Source organism: Spermophilus citellus (genome assembly GCF_964194105.1).
Source record: "Spermophilus citellus genome assembly, chromosome: 1".
NCBI classification, from domain to species: Eukaryota; Metazoa; Chordata; class Mammalia; order Rodentia; family Sciuridae; genus Spermophilus; species Spermophilus citellus.
Window position 1 is genome coordinate 266,177,619 of NC_138182.1, and position 27,072 is coordinate 266,204,690.

A 27,072-nucleotide genomic window follows, 5' to 3' on the forward strand; every position below is an offset into this window, starting at 1 on the left:
GCTCTACCCCTCCTGGCCCACCAGCCAGTGCTGAGGGAAAGTTGTCCACTGAAGAGCTAAATCCACCCTCCAAGACTCTATTTTTTGTACCTGGTGTCGGGTTATTTTAACAAGTTCATATGCTGTACATTCAAAATTCAAATAAGTGAAAAATGGTTTTCATGCTTCAAAGGATGTCATTAGTTCTAGAAATGGAAAAACAAACATCTGGCCAAATTTCTGCAGCCTGAAAATAGGGGTCAACATTTTATCATCATGTTTATTTTCTTCTTTTCCTATATTTTAACTCTTCCAACAAGCCAAAGTGAAATGTTTTAATATAAACATTCAGACAAAAAAAAAGAAAAAAATCATTTATATAGTAAGCTCTGTAAAATTCTATCAGAGTTTGGTCTTAGAGTTCCATTCTAGATGTGATTATTTCACAGGTTTAAACCAAGCCTCAGTATTAGCTTTGTGATTGAAGGGCAAAGTTAGGCCCTTTCAGTTGTTCTTCACCACAGGATCATTGTACATTATAGCTGGAGGAGACACTGGAGGTGATTACACTTGCCCTATCATTCTGTAGATAAAAATCAGGGATATGGGGCTGGGGTTGTGGCTCAGAGGTAGAGCGCTTGCCTAGCAAGTGCAAGGCCCTGGGTTCAATCCTTAGGACTACATATAAATAAATGAATAAAATTAAGATATTGTGTCCAACTACAACTAAAAAATAAATATTGAAAAAAAATCAGGCATAGAAAGATGAATTTTCCATGATCTTACTACTGCCTGACACAGATCTCCTGACTCAGTCCAGAGTTCTTTTCACTGTATCTCACCACATATGTTTCTCTCTCTCTCTCTCTCTCTCTCTCTCTCTCTCTCTCTCTCTGTGTATGTGTGTGTGTATTCTGTCTTCTATTTGAGGAGTTGGCATTGACTTGACAGCTTTCAATTTTTTCCACATTAGACTACATTTTAATGTAAGATTGTTTTAAAATTTGCACAAGAATGCGACATTGCTAGCTGTTTTCCATGTATAATCAGATTAGGGATAGGAAACATAATCTCTTACCTCACTCCAGTTTCCAACAACCCAGTATGGAGGAGTGTGGTCCTTCATGAGCTGCTTATAATTGGAGGCATTCAGCAAAAACCCCTCAGCAATCAGGCTAGACGCGTCTTCCTCCGTCAGGACTGGTTCAGAATCTTGCGTTACATTTGCGTTGCTTGGAAGTTCCAGGTGGTGATTTTTTACAGACTTTTCTGAGAGTATTGGCTGGTAGTCACCTCCTTGAGGGAGTGGAGTGTTACTTGATTTTTCAGTGACCATCCCTTCTTCTCTGAGTGTCCCGTTTTTCAGGATACTGGGTCTTTGACTAGGTAGTGGTCCTTCTATAACTGTGCTAGAGGGAGGCTGTAAGGACTCCTCCCCAAGGCGAGGTGTTGGTGGAGGTCCAAGTGGCATCTCTGTACCTTTCTCCATTGGATCATCATTTCTAGGCCCACCGACCTTGCTCCACTTAACAGTATTACTTTCATCTTTGTTCTTGGGCTGTTCACTGTCATCCCCTGAGCCACTGTGAATCTCCAGTTCTGGATCTTTGGTCAAGGTACTGTAGAATGGAGTTACTTGCCAAGTCACAGCATTGCCAGAAGATAAGTCAGAACTACTTGTTGTAGCTACAAAGCCTCCCTCTGCAGTAGGACCAGTATCTGAACTAGAAGCATTTTCAACCTGGGGCTGGACACTCAAAGACCAGGAAGGGAGGATGGGCTGGGAAGTGCTTCCAGTGGAAATGAGATCGTGGGAGTCCAGGTTGGTTTGGGTTGAAGTATTTGGCCACTGTTTCCCATCCAGGTCTCCCTCTTTGGAGGCTGTGGCAGGAGTAGTGCTACCGACTGCTGGAGTACTGATGCTCATAGAGTCAGGCACGGTGGGTGTGTTAAGCAGTGTAGGCGTGGGTGTGGGTGGAGGGATGGGCTTTAAGGGGTCTTGCTCAGAGGTTGGTAGATCTTTCCCATTGGAAATGGTGCCTTGGTTGGGTTTCAGAACTCTCCGGCTAGACGGACACTGCTGGAGGCCACACAGGGCTCGGCTGTTGGGTTTCCTCGTCTTGTCGCAAGGTTCATCCAGGTTCTTGGCACACGTGACACTGCGAATCCGCACTCCTCCACCACAGGAAACAGAACACTGGAAAAGAGATACAGCTGTTAGATGTTTTCATTCTCATGGGCAGGTCTACAGCAGATGAGGACAGGCCCAGCCGTGGGTGGCTGAACTGTGCAGTTAATGTTGTCTTCAATCTCTACATTTGGTTTCTGTGCTCTTTCAGTTTCCCATGGAAATATCCACTTCCTGAAGACCAGCTGGGGCTAAGGATCAACTATTTACTTACTCTTCACAAACTGAGAATGTAAACCATGACCTAGTCAAGCTGAAATCTCTTTGAACAGTGAGTAGTGGGATCTACCGGGAATGCAATGATTTAAAGCTACCTAATTTCTTTAAGAGTGAGTTAGTAATATTATCTCTCTCCTAGGGTTGCAATGCTATTAAATTAATATGACATGGTTACATAGTTTTAGGCATCTATTGTTAGTTATATTGAAACTTTTGCTTTATCTTAGAAAATAGCTATTATCATTCAGCAGTTTCTCCCAAGTATCATAATCATTTGGCTGTGGCAGGTAGAATTAAAAGCTACACAATCCCCACACTCACACACATTCATGAATCTAAGTCCATTTGTGGAATTTAAAGACGAGTAGTTAATCAAAGGCAGGATATATCCTTTCCCGAAGAGTTGGGTCAATCCGTTAGTGTGCTGCTAATGTACACACTGGGGTGGAGGCATATTACTTCCCCAGTGTGTCCCCCAGCTTCTGTAGGGCATGCCAAACACAAGTAGCTAGATTGGTTTTTGGGGAATCCTGACAAGACAGTCCTTCCTCAGAATTCAGGATAAAAAAGAAATGTTTAGTTTATCAATCTCAGCAGCCATAATTTGTATATAGTTACTACATAACACCAACATTTAAGTATCCATACTCTGCCTGACCACTCCATTTCCTTTTCAGTGGCATTTTAAGACAACCACCAAAAAGTTGGCATTTAAGCATGGACCACTTTCAGGCCTTTGCTGACCATTTTACATTTGCCTTGTATCCCTGACCTCAAAAAGGTTTATTAAGGATGGGACTGCATAACACTCATAGGATTTCAAAGGACTTGATAGCTATTATTCTATGAGGTACTTGTGATATCCCTGTGAGGTTTACAAGACAAGAATGATTATTCCAGGTCCCACAGGAGAAAAGTCCAGCAACTTGCTTTGAAAGGTTGCAAGTCAGTCTTAGAGTAAGTAAGAATCAGGTTCATCCTCATCCTCTCTTTCCTGTCAAAACCTAGTGAGACACTCTAAACAAATAGCTATCCGTGGAGTTTAGCTCATTGACTTGACCAAACTTCTGACTTCTGGAAAGTAACTCAAAGGCAGGAACTATTTCTTATTCATAACTGCATTCCAGGATAGTTCTTAAGACACCTGATTACTTTGTATATATTTACTAAGTGATCGTTTGGCCTCGGGGGAAAAAAATAACAGGAATGGGAAAATTCTTACTCATGAGCTTATGCATTATTTTTAGCTTAAGTTCCTTGCCTTCTAAAGTTCTATTTTCAATTTCCTCTATATAGGAAAATAATATCAATGTAGGAAGCTCCATCTTTATTTTGTTTTAATGGAGCATAATCATTCACTGATCTATAACAACTCTTGTGAAATCAACGCCTTTGAAAAGCAGGAGATGGCTCTGAGCACAGAATGGACAGCCGAGGGAGAGGCCAACTGCAGATTAGGGCTCAACCAGCAAAGCAGTGACTTGAAAATACCAACAAAACCTGCAGACACCCTGCTCTAAGACTGCCTTCTCAGGACTCTTTGGTGGGAACTGTGCTTTATGAGCAGGAGTGCATACTGGTTTTTTTAAGCACCAAAGTTGAGGTTACCAAACAAAGACCTGGGAGCCCACCAGTGAGGATATGTTATCCTCCAGCACTTTCCATGATTTACTTGGAGCTGGAAAGTGAGGCTGGAAATGTTTATTTTCCAGTTTTGCCACAATTTCTCCACCCTTGTGTTTCAAGTACTTTATGCTCTGTCCAGTTTAATCACTGCAAGTCTCTCTCCTCTTATTATATTCTAATCAGAACCCCTTGGATTTTCAAATTTCCACTCTATAAAAATTTATCAGTCCAACCAAAAATATTCAGTGTCTGTCTGAACACATTTCCATGCTAGTTGCCTCAGGCAGCTTGGTTTGGAGACAGCTTTCTCATAAATGAGAGCCTGGTAAATGTCACCTGTCCTCAAGCACCCCGCGACCCCTCTTACAGTTTTTCTTTCCAAGAAGTTATTTGAGTAGATAGCAACATAATAGGAAACCCTTTTGATTTCTCTTTTCTTTCTCCTCTTTTGCTCCCTTTGTCCACCTCCCCCCACCCCCCTTTTTTTTCCTTTGTGGAATAAATTGTTTTAATTTGAAATATTTCAAATGACCCCCTAGGGATGTGAGAATTTAGTATATCTCTTCACAAGCATTTAGAAAAATATGTTTCCTCTGTTCTTACCTTGAACTATGGGGGGAAAAAAGAACTGAAAAACTTGTGAAAATAGCTTAAATTCCCCAATGCTTGTTATTGTTTAGATATGTGGTGTCTCCCAAAAAAGCTCTTATGTGAGACAATGTAAGAATATTCACAGACAAAATGATTATAAGAGCTTTAACTTAAAAATTAATGGATTAATCCACTATTATAGATTAGCTGGGTGGAAGGCAGGGTGAGGTTAGAAGAAGCAGTTCACTGGGGGTGTGCCCTTGGGGTTTATATTTTGTCCCAGGTGAGTGGAGAGCTCTCTGTTTCCTTGTTGCTATGACTTGAGCTGTTTTATTCCACCATTCCCTTCCACTATGATGTTCTGCCTCCTTGGGCTCAGAGCTATGGAATCAGCCATCTGTGGATGAAGACCTCTGAAACGGAGCTAAAATAAACTTTTCTTCCTTTACGTTGTTCTTGTTGGGACTTTAGGTCACAGCAAAGCAAGGGTGAACTAAAACAAAGTCTCAGTATCTTCATCTGGAAATTGAGAGAAATTAGTGCCCACCTTTCAAGGCTGCTGAAAGGATGGTCTGAAAACTGTACATGATTTCTACAAGATGATTGGTAACTGGAAGCTACTATTGTAGCTGCTATAATAACGATGCTGATAACAACAGGGATGCTAATAGCAAAGAGGTTGAAGGTTCTCAATCTCTATTGTTCTTTTAGAGCATGGCACACAGAACTTCCTGTTGGGTGGTGAAGTAAGGTCAGGCACATGTGTATAGACACTGTGGAGACCCATGTTCCCCTCTGGCTTATTGCTGGATTTATTTATTTATTTTTGAATCATATTTCTCAGGCTAATTGATGATGGGCATGTGGTCTTTTAACCTGCAGATTTCAAGAGCTAAACAATATTATTAAGTGTGTGACTCTGTTGAACCCCAAAGAACAAAGCAGAAATTACTAATAGCTATCTAGCTGGCTGTTCAGCTGAAATGCATTAAATTTTGGTACAAGTTAACAGGAGTTCCAAAGTGGCAGCCTAAGGACTAAATTTGGCTTATAAACATGTATTCTTTGGCTTGTTGAATCTTAAAACCACACACACACACACACACACACACACACACACAAACAAAAACTGAATTAGTGACCAAAATTTTGAAAACTAGTAATTTCATATTTTAGAAAACCCCGGAGTTTTGGGTTCTCTTAAAAAAGGCAGATACCCTGCATCCATTGGCACAATTTCCCAATGGCAGTTCAAAACTTCATTAACGGAGATCTGGGTCTGGGAGAAGTCTGTATGTTCTCTGACACCCCTATTTCCTTACCCGGGAGACACTGAATCTTCCCAGCCCATGGATGCCATTCCTCAGCACTGTGTCATGTTGTGCCCTAGCATTACAGTGCTATCTCCCAGGGACACCGGAACTAAGCACTGGCTTGCCTTTTCTTACACTCAAGACAGAAAAATCAGTGATGCTTTGTATTCAGCCTCACACTTCTTCCAGTACATCTTCGACTGTGTTTATCTCCTTAGGAGCTGTCAAGCCCTTTGGATGAGATAAATGCAGTACACAACAACACCACCTTTGGAACCCATCTCAATTTGTAGTTTCAGAATTCTCCAAACCAATTTCAGCTATGATTATCATATGCTCTTACCTTATAATTTTGAACCCTATACCAGGCAAGTAGCTTGTCAATCTGTTCACTCCCTCTCTGGGAGTTATCTTGCCCTCCCTTGCCATCACTCCTGGATGAAGGCCTCTGGGGGAAGCCTGCTGAGGAAGAGGTCTGCTGCTAAATTGGTCAACTCCACCCACCTGAGGTGCACTGCAGGGAAGGGAAGAGGAGGACTCATAATGGAAGGGGAGGACTCATAATGGGCCCAGAACTGTGATGCTCAGGGTGAGTTTATTTAAAAAACATGGAGTATATCAGAGGATTTTGGCTAAATGGCTAAGCATAGAAAGAGATAATACTCGGGCATAAACAATTTAATGTATAGTGTTAGGAATTTATAAATAATGATTAGATCTCATTCTAAAACCTGCTTTAAAATTAAATTCTTGTTATGGGTTCAATTGTGTACTCCTCCTCCCACAAAAAGATATGTGAGGGCTTATAATGCCTACCTCGGAATGTGAGTTTATTTGGATAGACCTTTAGAGGAAATCAAGTTAAAATGATGTTGTTAAGGTGGGCTCTAATCCAGTATGACTGGTATTCCTAGAAAAAGGAAAAATTATTCAGGCATGGTGGTATAGGCCTGTGACTCTCAGCAACTCTGGAGGCTAAGGCAGGAGGATCACAAGTTCAAAGCTAATCCTAGCAATTTAGTGAGGCCCTGAGCAACTTAGTGAGACCCTGTCTCAAAGCCAAAAATAAAAATGGCTGGGTATGTAGCTCAGTGGTAAAGTGCCCCTGGGTTCAATCCTCAGTGCCAAAAACTAAAATAAAAAAAGGGGGAAATTTGAAATCAGAGACATATATGTAGGGAGAATATCATGTGTAGATGAAGATGAGGGTTTGGTCATGCATTTGCAAGCTAAGGAACACAAAGATTTCCAGAAATCCACCAGACACCAGGGGAAAGGCATGAAATAATGATTCCTCCTCACAGTTTTCAGAAGGAAGTAACCCTGCTGAGGATTTGATCTCGGGTTTCTAGCATTGGGAACTGTGAGATAAGAAATTTCTGTTGTTTAAGCCACATAGTTTCAGTGGTACTTTGTTAGGGCAGCTCTGGGGTATTAGTTCAGTATTCTAGATAATTAAAAAAAACAAATCAGACTTGATGAAGAGAATCAACATGGTTTTCTCTGAGCAGTTTCTTCAAACAAGATTATCTTCCACATCTGTTCTCCAGGAGCCCTGGCAGAGCACAGGCTGCTGATGTCTGGAAGATGCTGGTTCTTACAGACATCCCATGCCAAACACAGGACAATCAAGGTCAGATCACCAGGGTCCAGCCCCACACAGTGCCTAGTATCTTCACTGAAACAGGAGTATTAGAGGGCATTTAGTCTCTTTAGTCACCCTCTACCCTAATAGCTTTGTGAACAGCTTTCGCTAATAAATTCTTAGAAATTTGATTAGCTGATTGCTTTGTTCACTTGTTTATGTGTTTTTGTCAGGCACCAGAAAGGCAGATTAAAGATCTTCCCAGATCCTGACCATGTCCACTTGTGGAGGATCCACCACGTGTCCCATCCAATCTATTCAAGTACATCTGTAGTCTCAAGTAAAATATCATATTTTGCTGTAAAAAAAAGTTGGTAGGTTTTCTTTTCTTTTTGTTTTAGAAATTATTTGTTGAGGGTAACTCGCTTTTTTTTTTTTTTTTTTTTTTTGAGAGACTTTGATATCACAGCAATCATTAGGGACAGTTTGGAATGCCAGCAAAGTGAGAAAAGATTATTTACAAACATAATACATTTCCTATGAATATTAAGAGCTGTCATACTGTTGTATTTTGCAGGCATTTGAGATGCAGTGTGGCAGAGTGCTCAGAATAGAAACTTTGTTGCTGTATTCAAATCCTGGCTCTACTACTTAGCAGCTAGGTGACCTTGGGCAAGTTTCCAAACTCTTTATGTCTCAGTTTCTTTGCCTGTGAAGTAGGGATGATAACACTGTTGTAAGGATTAAATGCTGTTATGGTTTGGATCTGGAATATCCCCCCAAAGCTCGTGCATTAAAAGCATGGTCCCTGAATGAAGCAAGGTTCAGAGGCGGGGCTTTGAAGCAATGATTCAATCATGAGGGCTCTGAACTCATCAGTGGATGAATCCACTTGTAGCTGAATGTACTACTGGGAGGTGGGAACAGTTAGAGGAAGCAGTTCCAGCATGGAACTGGAAAAGTCCATATTCTGCTGCCACTTCCCTCCTTCTTTCCAGATGCTATGAGTTGAGCAGCTGTCTTCTGCCATGTCCATCTGCCATGATGCTCTGCCTCTCCACAGGCTCTGAGAAATGGAGCTGGCTTACCATGCACTGAAACCTTAAGAAGCCCAAATCAATCTTTTCTCCTCTAATTTATTCTTATTAGGTATTTGGGTCACAGTAACCCAAAGTAGACTAACATAAATATATTATACATTCAAAAATGTTTAATATACAAAATAATTGTCTGATAAATATTTTAAATAAATACGTAATTAAATATTGATTGCTGAGTTTTCAGTGTCCCTTTGTTTTAACAAAAGTAATCCATTAGTTTTTGTTTTTTTTCAGGTCTCAGGTATTTGTGTTGGCCCTTGAAAAAACTGACATGCCTATGCACTGTGCAGATAGTGTTTTATGAATAAAATATCCCTGAGCAAAGAAAGGAGTAGGTGGAAAATCAAAGGACCACAGATTAATCCCTTCAGGATGTTTGGGTGCCATTGATGGGCAAGGCTTGCAAAATCAAAGTAGCATGGAAAGTTGGCCCTTGTTCACTTGTCTGATAGTAAAGTCATCATTTAGTGAACACTTACTATCTGTCAGGTACTATACCAAGTGCTTACACGGGTTATTTTGTTCAAGTTTTATAATAACCCTCTCTTTATAGATGAGGAAAGGCTGAGAGGGGGTTAATGCTAGCTTGAGGCCACACAGTTAAAGATTGCCAGGGATAGAAAACCCAGAAAAATGACTATTAAGTTTGTTCGTCTATCTGATAGAAGTAACATGAAGTAACATGATGGCTTTGTTGAGAAACTGAGGCCCTGTAAGGTGAAATAATTTTCCTGAGACTGGATGTGAGTTTATGAAGTACAAGATTGGAACCTGGATGGTTCTCTGGGATCTCCGTTCACTTTTCTGCCTGCTAGGATACACAAAGTCAGCTGCAATTATCAATGACACAGTGCCTTTATTAGTTACCCATCCGTCCATCATCCACCTAACATAGTGTTTTACAAATAATCTGACTGAATCATTTTCTAATTTTATTATTGGAGCCATTATTGAAAACCTCACATACCTTTGGCAATTTATTACACTGAGGTATCTCTGGAAGAAGAGGTACCCTTCCATCTATTGGATAGAAACAATTATAGAACCCACAGTGCTGCCCTGTTGCCTCAATGCACTGGATTAAACTGAAGCTTAATCATAGTTACCTTATTATCCTCATGTTTAGATCTTGATCTCTGCTCTCAGTCATGACCATGACTTCTATTTCACCACCTCAATGTCTAGAGCCCTTTCACTGCACACTGCCTGAAATGCTTTTGGAAAGAGTGAGGGCATGCCACATGCGTATCCAAATCAAATCAAACCAAATTGCACCCATGGCTGCCTGCCAACCAGTGGGAGAAACAGGCCAAATAAACATGTAGGGAAGTGGGGCAAAACAAGCTGATGAAAACTAAAGTCAATGAAAGACAGATTAAACTTTCACTTTTAGTAAGTGGCAAAGCCAGCATTTGAACCCAGGAGCCATGTTCTCGGGGTTATGCCCTTTACTACTGCATCAGCTGCTTCTCGCCAGACATGCTACAAAAGGGATACACCTAGGAAAAATGGAAACTCCAGAAACTCTAATGCCTTGTTTTTGTTTAAAATAAACAGAGTTCCTCTTCCTTACCCTCTGAACCCCCAAAGTAAGTTGGACAAAAGCAGATTCTTGGTAAAATTTGAGAATGTGGATGGATGTCTAGAGCATGAGCTTAGGGGTGTGTGTGTGTGTGTGTGTGTGTGTGTGTGTGCGCGCGCGCGCGCGCGCGTGTGTGTGTGTGTGTGTGTGTGAGAGAGAGAGAGAGAGAGAGAGAGAGAGAGAGAGAGAGCGAGCGCTGGTCACTGGGGCAGTAAGCCCCTTCCTGGGGGCAGCAGGAGAGAAAACACCCCCTTCTGATCCCTGTTGGGCTGGGGTTGAGTGTCGGCCTGGCATGGCTGAGCCCATCCTCCTCTCATTCCTTGGGTTGGTGGAGATACCTTGATAGGAGATAGCTGATAAACTTGCCTTTCCTTCTTCTTCCCCTCCTGGTTGGCCAGGGAGGACCACTCTATGGGAATCTAGGAGTATCTCAGTTCTTGGGTCTTTGGCTCAGTTACCTTAGAGCTTTAGGCTCAGCCAGGGTGATCCAATGACCCAGTGCAGACAAACTGAGTATGTATAGTTGGAGTACTCCCCTACTTCAAATAATGTTGGTATCAAGACAAAATTCAGATAATACTTTATATCAAGAATCACTCTGTCATTTCTTTTACAAAATGTATCTGTGGGTGCTGGGATTGTGGCTCAGTGGTAGAGCACTCGCCTTGCATGTGCAAGGCCCTAAGTTTGATCCTCAGCACCACATAGAAAGAAATAAAGTAAGGTTATTGCATCCATCTACAACTAAAAAATAAATATTTTTTTTAAAAAAGTATCTGGGTATAGTTGCAATAAAAAGATAATTTCATTATATTCTAGCAAAGCCCATTAGAGAGAAGCTCAGTATAGGGAAGAAAGGAACACCCATTTGGTGAATCTTTTGATGTTGATTTACTAAAAGCATTTCTAATAACATCTCCTGAATGAAGGCACTGGCTTAGGCTTTCTGCTCAGCTTTGTTGAGTGCAAGCTAGAAACTAGAGATTCCATGTGTGTTGTCAGATGACTATGCAATGCCTGTGATTTGGAATCCACAGAGACAAGTACTTGTCACATCATACCAACTTTTTTGTCCCTTGTTCTCCAGTGAAGACAGGTTATTATGCTGTGTATACATGTGAACATAATAAGAAGAACTTCTCAGCCAAATCTGCAATTACAGACCTTTGAGAAAGCATTAAGATTCTGGCAATTAGTAAATTCTACATGACAAGAATTATTAACTGTTTTGGATGCAGCCAACACGTTTTTGGTAAACAGATTTAATGGAACAGTCACAATACCCCATTCAGCCTTATTTTGACAACACTGTAATTTACAGCAATCTAGGGTGGCAGCAGATGAACAGGCCAGGCAAGCCTCATGCTATGATTATTACCTCCCAAGAATAGCAAGGAGAAAGTTCTGGTTTATCACTGATGTGTGCACATGTATACCTGCACAAAACCACAGTGCACCTGTGGTAGTGGTATATTTTCTTTGCATGCATACCTTCCCCTCCCTCCCTCCCTCCCTCCCCCCTCCCTCCCTCCCTTCCTTCCTTCCTTCCTTCCTTCCTTCCTTCCTTCCTTCCTTCTTTTGTGGTGTGATAGCTCTCCTTTGACAGAAGATCTTACAATCTAGGAACCATGATTTCCATTTTTCACCTAGATGCCCAACAGTGCATCCTGCAGAGAATTAGAAGCTAAATAAACCTAAACATTGACTATGAGTTAACCAAAGATAGTTTTGTGAGGAAGATTATCAAAGCTGATGTACTGAAATAAGTGTTCTGCATTTAAACAAGAGAGGGCAACTTTACTACAAAAATTTCAGAAATTCTTTAGATAATACTTTCAGAACACCTTAATAAGCTATAAATGAAAAATAATTTCCTTAGTTTATAATTAAATATAATTTTTTAAAAATATATCTTTAGTTGTTAACAGAGCCTTTTTTTAAAAAAAAAATTATTTATATGCGATGCTGAGAATTGAACTTGGTGCCTCCCACATGCCAGGCAAGTGTGTTACCTCTGAGCCACAGCCCTAGCCCCTCAAATATCATTTTTTGAGGGGTTGGGTACCAGGTTTTGAACTCAGGGGCACTCAACCACTGAGTGATATCCCAGCCCAATTTTGTATTTTATTAGAGACAGGGTCTCATTGAGTTGTTTAGCACCTCATCATTGCTGAGGCTGGCTTTGAATTCCTGATCCTTCTGTCTCAGCCTCCCGAGCTGCTGGGATTACAGGCAGGTGCCACTGCACCCAGCTTCAAATATCATTTTAAACACAGACATTTGATCCCATTTGATCACACTGCTCACTTTCTCAACAGAGTTAGTTTTGACTTTCTGTGGCAGTCCCCTGGATCAAATATTTTCCATTTCCTCTGAAGTTAAGTCCTCAGAGGCGTTCCTGCCTATGTTCTTATGGGAAGCTTATGGCTTCTCAAGAAACTCACAAGATGGAGTCAGCACCCATCTCAACCTTCACGCCTATTGATTTTCGGAGATCATTTATTCCTAGTCATTTCATTCCTTGGGTCATTGACTGAAATGCACATAGGCAAGCGAAGATGAAGACCCTGCAGACTCCAGGTGTCATGGGGAAAGAATAGCACTTCCCCTAATCACTCTGGGGCACAATGAGGCCCAAGAGAACTGGGCTCTAAACTTGGGATTTTCTCATAAACTTCTAGCACTCGGACTTCTACTTACACTCAAAGAATTAGATCAACTTAATTTGGGGACAATGCAATGCTTATTTGAATTTATGTGGCTAATAATAGATGTCACGGACACATGTTGAATAGATATAGATTTGAGCGAGTTTCTCTGAGTGTAAAGTATATTCCTCATCATTACAGCAATACTCCTTTGGTTTTAGTTAACTACAATGATTTACTGTCAAATGTTTATCAAACTGGCTCTTGGGGTGATATGGGGGAGCCTTGGTTTATTACCAATGATTTAATGATAAGCCAGCAAAAATCCTGACAATTTATAATTAGCTGTCATGAGCCTATACTAGTGGTATCTACTTCATCTGTGGTGGTTAGTTGACCATGGACAAGAAAGAGAAAGATCCTAAAAAACTAGGTGGTGGGAACTGGAGTAAACAGGCCAGAGGTGATGGATGGTGTCTATTATGCAATTTAACCTTGAGTCACTTTGGATTTGGTGAATGGGGAGGAATGGGTGGGAGGCTGATGAAGCATGAATAATGTCAATTTCCCTATTAACCCCTGAACTCACCTCACTCCAGTTGCCCACTGTCCAATCCGATGGACACAGGATATCTCTGTTACAGGAAATGACGGCCTTGGGCTTCAGCAGATGCTGGCAGTCTGTAGCTGGGAGAGCTTGCTCATCAGAGCCCATGGTCTGAATGCACAATACTGTACGCTTCTTCTCTCCATAGGGCCCACATGTTGTGGAACATGCTTCCCATTCTCCTGCCCACCACCTGCAGGCAGATATGAACATTTGAGAAGATCATCAAACGTACCTGTACATCCATTTAACCATTAGAAAGAGAAAGCAGATGAGAATCAGAGATTACAGGACTGAGAAGTTCTTAGAATTACTTCAGTCTGCCAGGAGGTGTTCTGCAGACAGAGCCAGGTGATTTGTTCAAGCATAGCCCCAGAGTCCAGCAGAACACTGGGCATAAGTATTTGTTAAATAGCATGTTTTTGAATGAAAAAAAAAAGTCCTTTCTTTTCAGTCCAGAAAACTGAAGTTGCTGTGCAACTTCAAACAAATTTAAGCCTGACTTCCTCATCTGTTAAAAAAGTGCAATAATATCAACTTTATATGAGTGATGTGGATTAAATGAAATACCAATTCATGCAAAGTAGTATAGTACAGAACCTGGCATTATAAGAACTCCCATCATTTGTTACAATTTATTGATAATTTTACTGTGGTATTAAAAATTCCAATTAGTCTCCAGGTTCTTAATTGAATACTTTTCTATTTGAATAGGAGGCAGGTACATATATACCAATTGTTATTTATTTAGGAAATGGTCAGTCAGGGACATTGCCTTCATTTTTGCCCTCCACCTCCTGTAATCTACTTGTCCATATTTTCATTGGTCCCTTTGAGAAGAAAGGAGTAGAAAAGGAAGAAACTTAAGTGAGATAATTTCTTACAGGTCAGCTGTTCTTAACAAGTTCAATAGTTAACAAGTTCAACTGTTGACTAAATTAATATGCTGGATTCCCCGAGGACAAACAAGCCTGTGTGTGTGTGTGTGTGTGTGTGTGTGTGTGTGTGTGTGTGCATTCTCTATGAGGGAATAGACTCATGATTCCTGGATATGGGCCCACTGGTAACATGAAGTACTTTTGAAAATGGCAGGCAGTCCTCCTGGGAGCCCTCTCTGTTTTCCCTTCTCTATCATTGTGAGAACTTTCCCCAGTGATGAAGACAGAACAAATGTAGTCTGGGTCCACCATTGCTTCCATGGGTAGCCTGGTTCTTCATACCTTCATATGTAATGAAGTGGGATATTTCTATTTTTCCTGAGAAAAAAGCACATGGTGAGAAATCTTTCATTCCTGACCTTGAGATAGTATTGAATTTTGTCAATTCAGAAGAAGATAAAATTTTGTACTATTATTTTTGTTTGCTAAATACTAAATTGATTGGGGGGGGGACTTTTTTGATTCTCATACTTTTAGTCTCAAGTTAAAAATAATTTAAGAAAGTTATTAATCGATTTTATTATAGTCTTTAGCTAATAAGTAATTAAGATTTCTTATTTATCCTTGCGGATTTAATATTTAGTTGTCTTATGTGTATAAAGAGTTATTAGGGAAGTATGATGTGAAGTAAATAAATGCCAACTATATTAACCTAATTATTTTGTCTTACCTCTGACATTTCCAAGGGAGGCCAAGCACACTACTGAATATTTAAAATGTCATTCTGGAAAGCTCTTAATCTGAACTGACTGAAAACCCAATTTATCTAATTACTTGCTATAGAGATTTCAGCTGTGTCATCACAAAATGATAATGGATGTTCTTGCTTTCTCTCCCTGGAACTCCCTCAAAAGTCCCCTAGAGGACATTTTGCATGTGCATATGAATATGTCTCCCCAAATCCATGTGTTGAAAACTTAATCCCCAATGCAACAGTGTTGGGAGGTGGGGCCTAATGGAAGTGTTTAGGAATGGATTAATGCCTCTGTCGACTTTGGGAAGAAGGTTTGCTCTTTTGCTTTTCTGGTATGTGAAGACACAATGCTTGTCCCATCTTGCCCTTCCGCCTTCTACCATGTGAGGCAAGAACAAGAAGGCTCTCACCAGCTCAAATGCTGATGCCTTGGTCATGGGCTTCCAGTCTGTAGAACTGTGAGAAATAAATTTCTGTGCTTTGTAAGTTACTCAGTCTACTGGTATTCTGTTATAACTTATAGTAGCCCAAACCACACATATTAAGATGGTTTGTCAGGTCCTGTCTCAAAGTGAAAAATAAAAAGTGATTCAGTGGTTTAGTGCCTCTCGGTTCAATCCTCAGTACAAAAACAAAACAAAACAAAAAACCAAAAAAAAAAAAAAAAAAAACCTCATCAGTGGTTTAAAGTGAAAACCACCTCCTTTTTTTTTTTTTTTTCCTGCAAAGGTCTTCCAGGCCCAGGTCTCAGGAGCCATTGTCAAGTTGCTGTCTGTTGTCTATCTCATTCTTCTTGATTTCTGCCATAGCCCCACCTCTTCTAGGAGATTAAGAACAAAATGCTATTTTTATGTTTATGGGAGATTTTATATTTATATCTATAGAACATATATGGTTAAAGTACTCAGCAATTGTTGAAATATGCAAAGAATTCAGGGACAAAATACCCAGCAGAAATGTTTATTCTGCCTCAACAAAACAACCCTTCTAGTTTAGTCAACACGGAATTAACAGCAAACTAACCTGACTAAACTAGTCAGGCTTCTGGATTCTCTCCTAGGCCCAATATGTGCATTATTTTGTTAAAAACCCACTTTTAGCAGAGAACCCTGCTGAATCAGTTTCACAAGAACCTCCCGCTCTAGATATCTGATCACCTATCATATCTGATTGGGCTCCTCATCCTTCACCATTACAGAAATATCTGATCACTCTGATTTATTTTTGGTAAGAATTATTAGGTCAGTTTAGCCCAAATCCCTTCTTATCCCTGATGTTTTTTTTCTGAATATTTTCCCATCCACTGATCCCCACCCTGCACCTTGTGGTTCCTGTCCGTCCATGTCCCTGTTCAGGCCAGTCTCTTTCCCACTGCAAAATCCCTATACCTACCACAATGGTCCCGAATAAGTTTTCTTACTATATTTTTAAGAAGTATCATTGAATAATTTTTTCTTTAATAATATCCAACACAACTGGACAAATGATTAGACATTGACTATATTGTTCTTTATCCACTGAACACAAGTTGAACTCTTCCCAATTATCATGTAAAAGTCCTAAGAACTGGTATTCTACCACTGATTCTCAGTGTATCAATATGTGGTCAGCTTTAAAAGTCATGTCCAGGAATGATTGAAGATTCAGAATCTCTTGAGGCAGGGTATTGGTGCTTTCTTAGAGTTTCCTGATGACTTATTTGAAGTCAGGGTTAGAAACCACTGGTGTTTCGGTACCAAATAAAGGGATTTAGCTGTTTGTCTCTAATTTATATTTCTCCAAAGAATAGACTCTGTCGTTTTATAATGAGTTATGAATAACATAGAAATGTGTATCTGTGCATGTGTGCATGTGTGTGTGTGTGTGTGTGTGTGTGTGTGTGTGAGAGAGAGAGAGAGAGAGAGAGAGAGAGAGAGAGAGAGAGAGACCCTTGAAGAACTTGCAGTTGTCCTGGGAAAGTTCAAAGCGGATCGAGTTCCTCCCAAGATGAAGTAGGAGGGCTCGGGTGGAGAACCTCTGACCCTCTCTCTTATCTACCCCTTCTACCCATTCCCATGGCAGTGCTGGCTTGGTAGCTCAGACTGCCAGAGAATCAGGTCACTTCACTGTAACCCTCATTACTCAGATAATTGAAAGGCCAAGTTTGAATTTGTCATATTCTTACTCAGAAAGTAATTTTCTTTAAAAAAATTCGTTAATAATTGTCATCTTTTTTGTATTATTTTTCCTAATAGCATTTATACTTCAACATCCAATTAATGAACATTCTAAATTCCAACAAAACCACCATTCCTATAATAAGAACCCTCCCCTCCTCACCCCGTGCACAGCTTGTCTTCATGTTCTGACGACATACTGCTCCTCCAACCTCATTTGCCTTAGCTTTCTTGTCCCTAACACATGCCATGTCACCCTCCACTCTCTTTCATGGGCGTTCCCTGGTCTCAGTGATCCTGTTCATTTATTTAGATCAGAAGTTCTCAACTAGTAGAGAGTCCCATACTCCCTCTCCAGGGGAGGAATGTCTGAAGACATTTTTCATGGTCACAAATGAGGGTGGGGTGCTATTGACATCCGGTGGGTAGAAGCCAGAGGTGCTGCCAAGCTGCCTATAATATACAAGACAGCATTCCAACAAAAGGAATAATCCAGGCCAAACTAGCAACAGTGCTGAGCTTGACTTAAATCATGTGCCATTCTTTAGTGCATTGAAAGCTACATGCAGCTGCCAGAGTTAGATGAATTGCTATCAGATGTTTATTGAACACTTTGGAAATGCTGGACGCTACCACAGCTGTAGAATTTCAGAGCTTTGCTTTGCTGAAAACCAAAGTTCAGAGAGAAGTCAATAGGGAGAAGAGACTCAAATGACCTCTTTCTGCAGTCAGATACACTTTAATTCCAAAGAATTTCTTTCTTGATAGGCTGCTCTATCCTGGAACAGGCTATGCAAGGCTTTTGTCCTAAAAACCATTGGCAGCAGGGTGCATATTTCTTAGATTTAGATAATCAAAAGCTTTTATTAAATCTTTTTAAAAAATCTGTCTTGAAAATTCCTTTGGGGAACAACACAGTATGTTGAAACTGAATGTAAAAACGAGAATTCTAGATAGGGAAGAGGGGAGGGAGGGCAAGTGAAGAGGCAGGGGCTTAGCAAGAATGGTGGAATGTGATGGACATCATTATCCAAAGTACATGTATGAAGACACGAATTGGGTCTCAACCTACTTTATATACAAACAGAGATATGAAAAATTGTGGTATATATGTGTAATAAGAATTACAATGCAAAAAACCAAGTACATGTGTAAAGAATGAATCAGCATGAATACACTTTATACAAAGGTATGAAAAATTGTGCTCTATATGTGTGATAAGAATTATAATACATTCCGCTGTCGTGTATTAAAAAAAAAAATTAAAAATAAGTAAATAAACAAATGAGAATTATAAGAAAAGTGATTGAGAAACAAAAAAAGCCTTGTCCATGAAATCTCTGGGGAGGAAGAATAACAGCTCTGAGTGGTAAATATGAGCTTTTCAGATACCATGGAAATCAGGTGTCAGGGGAAGATGTTGCCACTTGAAATTTGTATCCAAGGAAACGAACTGCTAGGCTAAGTTTGTAAAAATAAATACTATTAACAGATCGACCTTCATTTATTATTTATTCTTTAAAAAGCAAATTAATTTTATTTATTTTATCTAATCTCTTTGTGAATTTACATGCATGGCTTAGTTCTGGGGCCAAATTTTCTGGCTTGTTCACAAATTTTCATTGTGTTTTAATGGGAGAGGATTATTATAAATTTGCGGCGGGTCCATTCTCAACCTTGCTCATCCTGAGATCCTGGGCAGCAGCGTGGTATGGTAACATAAGCAGCAGCTTCTCAGCATGGATGGATCTGGGATCCAATCCAGACTCTACCACTGGAAAACTGGACTTTGGAAAACTGGTGAAGGCTTTGTGTGCTCCCTCATTGATACACTGAATGCAAAATATCTATCAATAAGGCTTGCTGGCAGAATTAAATAATATGGAGTATGGAAAGGGTTTAGAAAATATTGTGTATTTTAAAAAATGGCTACTTTTTTCTCAGTCCTTACCCCGAAGGCATGACATCAAATTTCTTTGAAAAGTCATCACCTCATATACCACAGGTGGGTGGGGTAATATTCACCCTCTGTCTACTGGTTACTTCATAAATACCTGGGGAAGCTGAAATCAGCCATAAATAAGAAGGACTTCTGAAAACTAACCATTGTATCTGGCCATTTCATGAAATTTTATTTACCTTATCATATTTTACTGCAGAACACAGTTCTAGAAATCATGCCTGCATGTTTTGTGTTTAATTAACATTCTCAGGAACTGAAATCTTTGACCAAGCATGACAGCCTCATCTTTCAACAAAAATGTTCCATACAATAGAAGCACGACACAGACTTTCTAATTGATACTCTGCTTAAAGTTTTAGTCCAGATAAATTAACAAACTAATAGGGATTCAGAGAAGGGAGTATGAGTATATGCATACAGCATAAAAAAAATAAATATAGGAAAGATAAAAAATGAAACATACATTATTACTGTGTGTATATATATATATATATATATATATATATATATATATATCTGCATGACCAATATGATTCTGCAACATGTACACTCAGAAAAATAAGAAATTATATCTCATCTTTGTATGATATATCAAAGTGCATAAATGCATTCTACTGTCATTTATAACTAATTAAAACAAATAAAAAATTAAAAAAATAGAATTTAAATACAATTTAGCTGGCTGATGACAAATAATCCTCTAAACACAGATATCATTGATTTTAAATATAAATGTGTAAGTATGTATGGATGCCTCTCTCTGTTTGTGTGTGTACACACCTTGGGTATTAAAAACAAGGGTAAATATTTAACTTTCAGGGTTCCAAAGACACCCCTGAGATCATTAATATCTTTCTGAAAGCTGTGCCTTTAGTTTGAGATGTGAATTGAGTTGATTCAGGCTTGATCTGCTAATTTTGTTGATCTTTAATGACCACAAGCCGAGGCACTGGCATTAATCTTGCGCAAAAATAGCCTCAAAGAAACTCAGACATTGGGAAATAGCTGCAAACAGAAGAAAAGGAACTTAAATCATAGCAAAAACAAAAAATGCTCCCAAATGGTGAAGATTTAAAGACTTGTCAAATTGCTTCCTCTTTGCTCTTCTTCCTTAAGTATAATCTCTAGCTTGTTTGAAGGGAGTTGGAGGAAATTATGTTTCCAACATGACATCGGAGGCTAGGGAACAGGATGAATTGTTTTCCTCCCCTGCAGCATGATGATGTAGAAGGCAGAAGCTGGAGAAATAGTCATCATCTCCCCAAGAAAACCTGGCTCTGGATGCTATGTCAGCATGGTTGGGACTTCACAGTGGCTGTTGGTTGCCTGGCTCCCATGTATGGCCATCAGCACTTCCATTCTGACTACCTGGGCGTCATGACTAATTTCATGAGAGGAGTCTGCATAAATGGTCTATTTCAAAAGTTTGCTCTGGATCCACAAGCTATATCCATGAGCTCAGCTTAAGAAGCATAGCTGGAGAAAAGGGTATCATTGGCCTTGTTCTAAGGGGCTGCTCTTAAAACCAAGAGATGAAGAGATGCCAGTTAGCCACAAAGGCTCAAGGAAAGCTAGATCCTGTGATAAGCAGCAGGAGGCAGGGCCCTGGAGAAAGTACCTGACAGGTCTTACCTTGCCAATGCATGTGTATCTTGTTTTGCCTTCTTGACTGTAAGCTTCATGTTATACAGTTTGTTCATATGTCCAAGAAATTAAGTATAAATTTTTCATTTTCTGAAGCATCTCAGCATATAAGGGAACACTTGAAAACCAAACATGTTTGTATCATTTGAAAAAAAAAATCCTTTGCTACCCACCCCCAAGAAAACAGCTTTGGAGCATCTGTGACCCGGTGGTGGGATCTCCTCTGCTCTTCCCCTGCTTTTGTATTACCTTTGCATGAAGTGGCCTTTGTGCCCTGTGGCTGTTGTAGCAAATTGCCACAATCTTGGTAGCTTAAAACAACTGAAATTTAATCTCTTATAGTCCTGGGGTCCAGATGTCCAAAATCAGTATTACCAGGCTGGAATCCAGGTGTCAGCAGGGCCGTACGCCCCCGGAGGCTCTAGACCTTGCTTTGCCTCTCCAGTTTGTGATAGCTGACTGCATATTTGATCATGGCTGCATCGCTCCAACCCTCAAGGCCAGCTATCTCTTCCCATCACCTTTATTTTTCTCTCTCTCTCTCTCTGTTGAGTTTCTGTCTACCTCACAAGAACTCCTGTGATGGCATTTAGGGCCCTCCTGGATAACCCGGAGGCCCTCTACATCTCAAGATCCTTAACTTAAGCACATCTGAAAAGATCCTTTTCCCTAATAAGGTGACACAGGCTCCAGATACTAGGATGCGGGTGTCTTGGGACCATTTTTCAGCCTACCACACTATTGCTTTCAGGGGCGACTGCCAAGGCACAGGGCTAAGCCTTGTCACTTAGGGATTTCTTTATCTCCTCTATGTCTACCTCTAGGATGGGATTTAGCTTCAGCTCATCTCCTGTCCTCCAGTCTCTGCAGTCTTGTTCCAACAGGTAGCTCCCTCTGGCACCCCAGCTGTACCTTATCCTGTTACCACCAACTAGAAAGTTCTAGTGATGGGAGGGTAGAGGTAGGAAACGACAACCATGCTTAAGGGAAGTGAATTCTGAAAATACTGAAGCAAAGTTTTAGTGACAAGTGAATGATAATATGCCAATGCCTGTCTTGTCCTAAACAGGGAGCTGGTTTTGAACCCACAGCCTTTTCATGTGCATAGTTGATATCCCTGCTTTCCTCTCCTCTCTGCATAGTAGGCAAGCACCTGCAGCCAGGTCTTTTGGTGCCCACCTCCCTGAGCACAGTGCGCGCCTCACTAGAACACATCCCCAATAAGGGGAGATGTGCATGCCTCTCTTCAGGGGGCCTGTTGTGTATAGCAGACAGCACAGGCTCTAGAGACATACAGCTCTGGGTTCAAATCTCTGCCTTCTACTAGTTTTATGCTATTGAGTGAGGAAGAAAAAGTTTCTTCCTCTGGAAAATTGGCATAATAATAGTTAGCTGAGTAGTTGTGAAAGATAAAGAGAATACACAAGATGTTTCTAACATATGGCCAAGAGTAAAGTATGCGCTCAAAAACTGGCAAAAAGTCATTTGGTTTATACCACATTGCATCTCTCATGAGAAATAGTAGATGCTCAACAAATATTGGCTGGTAATATAAGGGCCAAGGCAGACTCTATCAAAACATAAAAAAGAATGTAAGCCTCAGGGATAAATTGTTTTCAGGAAAGAAATAGCTTTGATTTTAAGAAGGTGGCCAGTCCAACAAAGAGTGGTTTTGAAAAGTAAGAAAAGATTCCCAGGCATTAGTGCAGTGGGTGCTATCTGATGAGTGTCAAAGGAATTTATTGGTTGGTAGAGGCTCATTAACCTTGAAGGAAAACAAGTACAATGAAAATGCAGAAAACTTTTGGAATAGTTGGCTATCTTGAACCAACATGGTTAGCAAGTGAATATCTCTATAACAATGATTCTCAATCAAGGGTGATTTTGCCACCTTGAAGACATTTGGCAATTTCAGCCTGAATCAACCCGGATTGCATCCCTCTAAGTGGATGCAGGCCAGGGATGTTCATAAGCATTCCTACAATTCACAAGACAGTTCCCACAACAGTCTTTCAGCCCCCAAGGTCAGTAGTGCCAAGGTAGAGAAAGCCTGCTGTCTAAGTCCTGTCTTCCAGCTCATTTGAAGTATGAGTGGGCATGGTGATCTGAAGGTGCCAATTCACACTGAAGGCTACATTTTCATGGTAAAGTGCCCTTGGAAAAGCCAAACCCTTTAGTTAAACAACTTGTGGGTAAACCACAAAGAATTCTCTCCAGCAAGATTTAGTCTTACCAAACAAACAACCATACATCATCTTTTTAAGAAATACCATTCTCTGGGAAGATAACGTCCTCACAGCTAGCCACAGGCTGCAATAGCACAGCCTCAGAAAACTCTAACAGTTTTCCTGTATCTATTCTGACCAGCCCACAGTCCTCCTGTGTCACTGAGCACTGGATTACTGTTGAATCAGAGTCACTGTAAGCAGATATGTATCGCTCCAGCTCTGTGTTACCAGTGGTTACCTGGGTGGACAATCCTTTTCATAGCACTTCTTTTGTCTCCCATTGGGCTGTTTTTCCGGGTTGCAGAATGTAGCTTTCACCACCCCATGGCCCTTCTTCACACAATGGGCAGTCTGACGGCGGATACCTGGGGGTCAGACAGAAAGATCCATACATCATATGGAATTGTGAGTGTGCCCTGTCTAAATTTCTAGCCAATAGAAACTGTGAGTATGATAAAGTAAAACTGTTCTAAATTTGGGGTGGTTTGTTACATATGGTAGTAGCTAGAGCAGCACTTGATTAATGTTGGCTTTCATCCTTTTCCTAGAGCTACAATTCAGTGTGGTTTGCTGAAGTCAATCCACTATTGATTTCATCAACTTTTAATTCCTTCTCCTGTGCTGTGGTTCTTCTATTTCCCCTCCAGATCTACTTTGCCCCTTTCTTCACTTGGCTCTGAACCCCATGGAACCAGACCTGTGGTTAGTTCAATTAGGACTAACAGTCCAGTTAGGTTTGGGAAATGGAGGCACTATTTCTATTTAAATGCTGTTTCCCTTAATTTTTCAAGCCTGGGGTGGTAGCCTGGTTTCCCCTACCTGCACTGTTAATGGGCAAGAATAATTACTCACCTTTCTTCGTTTTCCTAAACCCTATCCATTCCTTTAAAAGTAGCTAAGGTAGACAGTTTGGGTGTGCTGTTTCCTCTTGGTGCCCTTATGTGATAAAAACATTATAGGAAAAAACCTCTAACTATCAATCTTCAGTGACATACTCATTAGATAACTTTTAAAACCAATTACTGGAATAACAATCTTTCTTTAACAGGATATTTTAATAACCTACTATGAACGGGGTTAGAATCAGTCTTCCTTTTAAGGGAAATTATCATTATATAAAGCTACAAATGCAGAAAGTGTAACAGGCGAGGTTGAATCTATGTGACCTTGATCTTCCCCTGGCAAGTAAAGAAAGAAGAATGATGTTGACTTTTTATTTGCCTTTCCATCTGCCTCTTATTCCTTCAAACAGATAACAGCTCCCAAAGAAACCCTACCTAATTAAGGATGCCGGTCAATCAATATGTTCAGATCTAAGTTAACTGCCTCTCTGAAAGTATTTACTTGAAGAGACATTAAGTAGAAATCAATCACATTGAAAAATATATGAGAATCAAATTCAAAATGCTATTTCCAGAAGTTTAAGCATCCCTTTCTCTATGTAGCAATGAGAAGTGGCTACATGTCTGTAAGAACTTGGTAAGTCCTGTTGGACATCAGCAATAACAGGTCCAGTAAGTGCTTTGACTTGTAAGAACTGTCTCTTTATACTGTAAACCTGATCATCTTGAGTGGAAATTGTTGTGTTGAAAGAAGTAACAAGTAAAGTTCCTTATATAAAACAAACAAACAAAAAACCCTCAACAATAACACAGTTCATCATATTTTGAACTTAATATTTAGATGATAAAATAGAGGGAATCTGTTATATGGTTCATTTAGTTTACATGAGCTTTTCTTGATACGGAAGTTCAATTTAGGAAGGGTATAGATAAAACAGCTGAAGACTTAGGTTATTGTAATGAACTATGGAAAATTCTCCTAACATTGGATATAACATTGCTTTTAATGTGAAATGTCAACAATTTTGTGATTGAATAGAGAGGCTGTCACTTACCACAATCCCCCTAAATGCACAGAATCAACAATAACTTTACAGGACAAAGTTGAAATTGTACAACCATCTGTATTACTGACTAGTGTATCCTCAATCTACCAAATTTCTATTTTAATTACCACTAAACATTTACCTTTTTTTTCAGGCTCCCTTAGATCCCTCATCTCTATTTTCCTGGCTCAATGAGTTTGGTTTTATCCTTCATAATGTAACTCAGCCTAGAAAAGCCTGGATGCCATCAATATGAGTTTAAGCATACTGAAGTGTGTGTTCACACGTGTGTGTGTGTGTGTGTGTATGTGATTGACAACAACCACAGCATCAACACCAACAGCAATACCATGAGAGTTAGAACTGGTTTTGAATCCTGCCTTAACACTTCCTTGATGAGTAATCTTGGGCGATCTTCCTTATTTTTGCAAACTTCAGTTTCCAAGATGACAATAAAATTATAGTGCAGGGTTTTCATGAGGACAAAAATGACATATGCACCCTAATATAAACATGATCAACCCTAAGCCCTGGTACAATGCTAAATGCAAAGTAGGATTTTGAAAACAATTCTTGAATATGAATTTGAAGTTTCTTCGTGACCCATTCAACCAAACTCTCTCTGAAACTTCCTGCACATTCATTGTAAAATCAGGATTGGTTTTATACTCTCAGATTAGGGAATAGATTATATTCAATTTATCCAGAGCACTAAAGCCTTTTTCATACTGCTCTGATGCAACCAAGTTTCTGCAAATAATTCAACCTTTAGTCACACAATCCATTTTTTTGTAGCTCAAAAAGGCATTGACACTGATTTAAATAATTAAAAACAGTTGGATGGATAAGAGTTAATGTGACTTGACTGTATCATTTGTCATCACCAAAACCCATACATCTCACAAGATCAGTAAGACTTAAAGCCAATTTCTCTCCTGAATGCCAATGAACTTATTACACAAATTCATTAATTGACTTTCATGGTAGGGATAACTTATAAAAAATTACATAGAAAGTGCTCAAAGAAAAGCATTGCTTGTATGTAAAGAGTGTTGTATGGTATTAGAAAAAAGTAGTTCTGCCCTATGAAGGAACAATTTTCAAAATTTTCCACACACTGTCTCCATATTGATTATGACTTCTCTTCCTTAGACTGTGCATGAGTCTAGCAAAGCACGTGAATGAAGAAACTCAGGAGTGTATAAAATCTCACAACACTCGTGAGTTGATAAAGCATACAGCAGCATTTCACAAAGCACACTGTGCAAAGAAAATCTTCACAGAAACCAGTTGAAAAAAATCCCAAGCAACTGTACTATTAGAAAACAAAACTAAGAGCCTGAAAATAAGGGAGGGACTGATCTCTGCTGACTGCAAAGGGTTAAAATGGGATGGAACTTAGAAGACCAGCAGAATGAGAGACCATTAGATTAGTCACCTTGACTAAGGGTTTTCATTTGTTCATTAGTGAAGTACACTAAAAGGTTATAATATCTCCACTGTACATTACTTACAGTTTTTTAAAAAAAATTATTAAGCATACGGCAAACTATGTAATCTTCTATTTTGTGTCATATGTTTAATCTACCTCAATACATATTCCTATTACCATTATGAAGTCTTACATTAAAAAGTATCTTCCAGGTATTGTTCCAGATTTTTTTTTTGATTTGTCTGGATTTGGTGGATCTTATCTGACAATTATGCTGGGAAGAGTGAGAGGGACTGGTACCGAAATGACAGCACTTTGAGAAAGTCAAGGAAATGTCTGACTCTGATTTTCCGAGAAGTGGATTCTGCTTTCTGAACATCAGTATGTGGTCACTCATCAGGGTTATTTATTGTATTGTGTACGTGTGTGTGTGTGTGTGTGTGCATGTGCGTGTGTGTTAGTGTGTGTGTGTGTGTGTGTGTGTAGTGCTGGGCTCAAATCCAAAGCCTTGTTTATGGCAGGCAAGCACTCCACTGCTGAGCTACACCCCCTCTCCCCTCATCAGGATTGGAGGAAAATATGTGTCCCTATTTATATTCTAATACTTGGTCAAGGATATGTGGACATATCTCAAATGTGGTTATATTTAGCTTTAGTAGGAATACTGTTGGATAAACTTTGTGCAAACTAA

The 27,072-nt window shown here is 39.8% G+C and overlaps 1 protein-coding gene across 2 annotated transcripts in view; it reads right to left on the reverse strand.

Annotated features, from left to right (window-relative positions):
• ADAMTS12 (ADAM metallopeptidase with thrombospondin type 1 motif 12) overlaps nucleotides 1-27,072 on the reverse strand; it is a 328,239-nt gene that overhangs the window by 57,492 nt on the left and 243,675 nt on the right. For both annotated transcript variants that reach the window (XM_081287375.1, XM_081287376.1), the window contains 3 exons: nucleotides 23,300-23,426; nucleotides 13,421-13,631; nucleotides 1,058-2,176 (listed from right to left, as the gene is read on the reverse strand). In XM_081287375.1, the coding sequence (XP_081143501.1) occupies nucleotides 1,058-2,176; nucleotides 13,421-13,631; nucleotides 23,300-23,426 (1,457 nt within the window). The remainder of the gene's footprint in view (nucleotides 1-1,057; nucleotides 2,177-13,420; nucleotides 13,632-23,299; nucleotides 23,427-27,072) is intronic.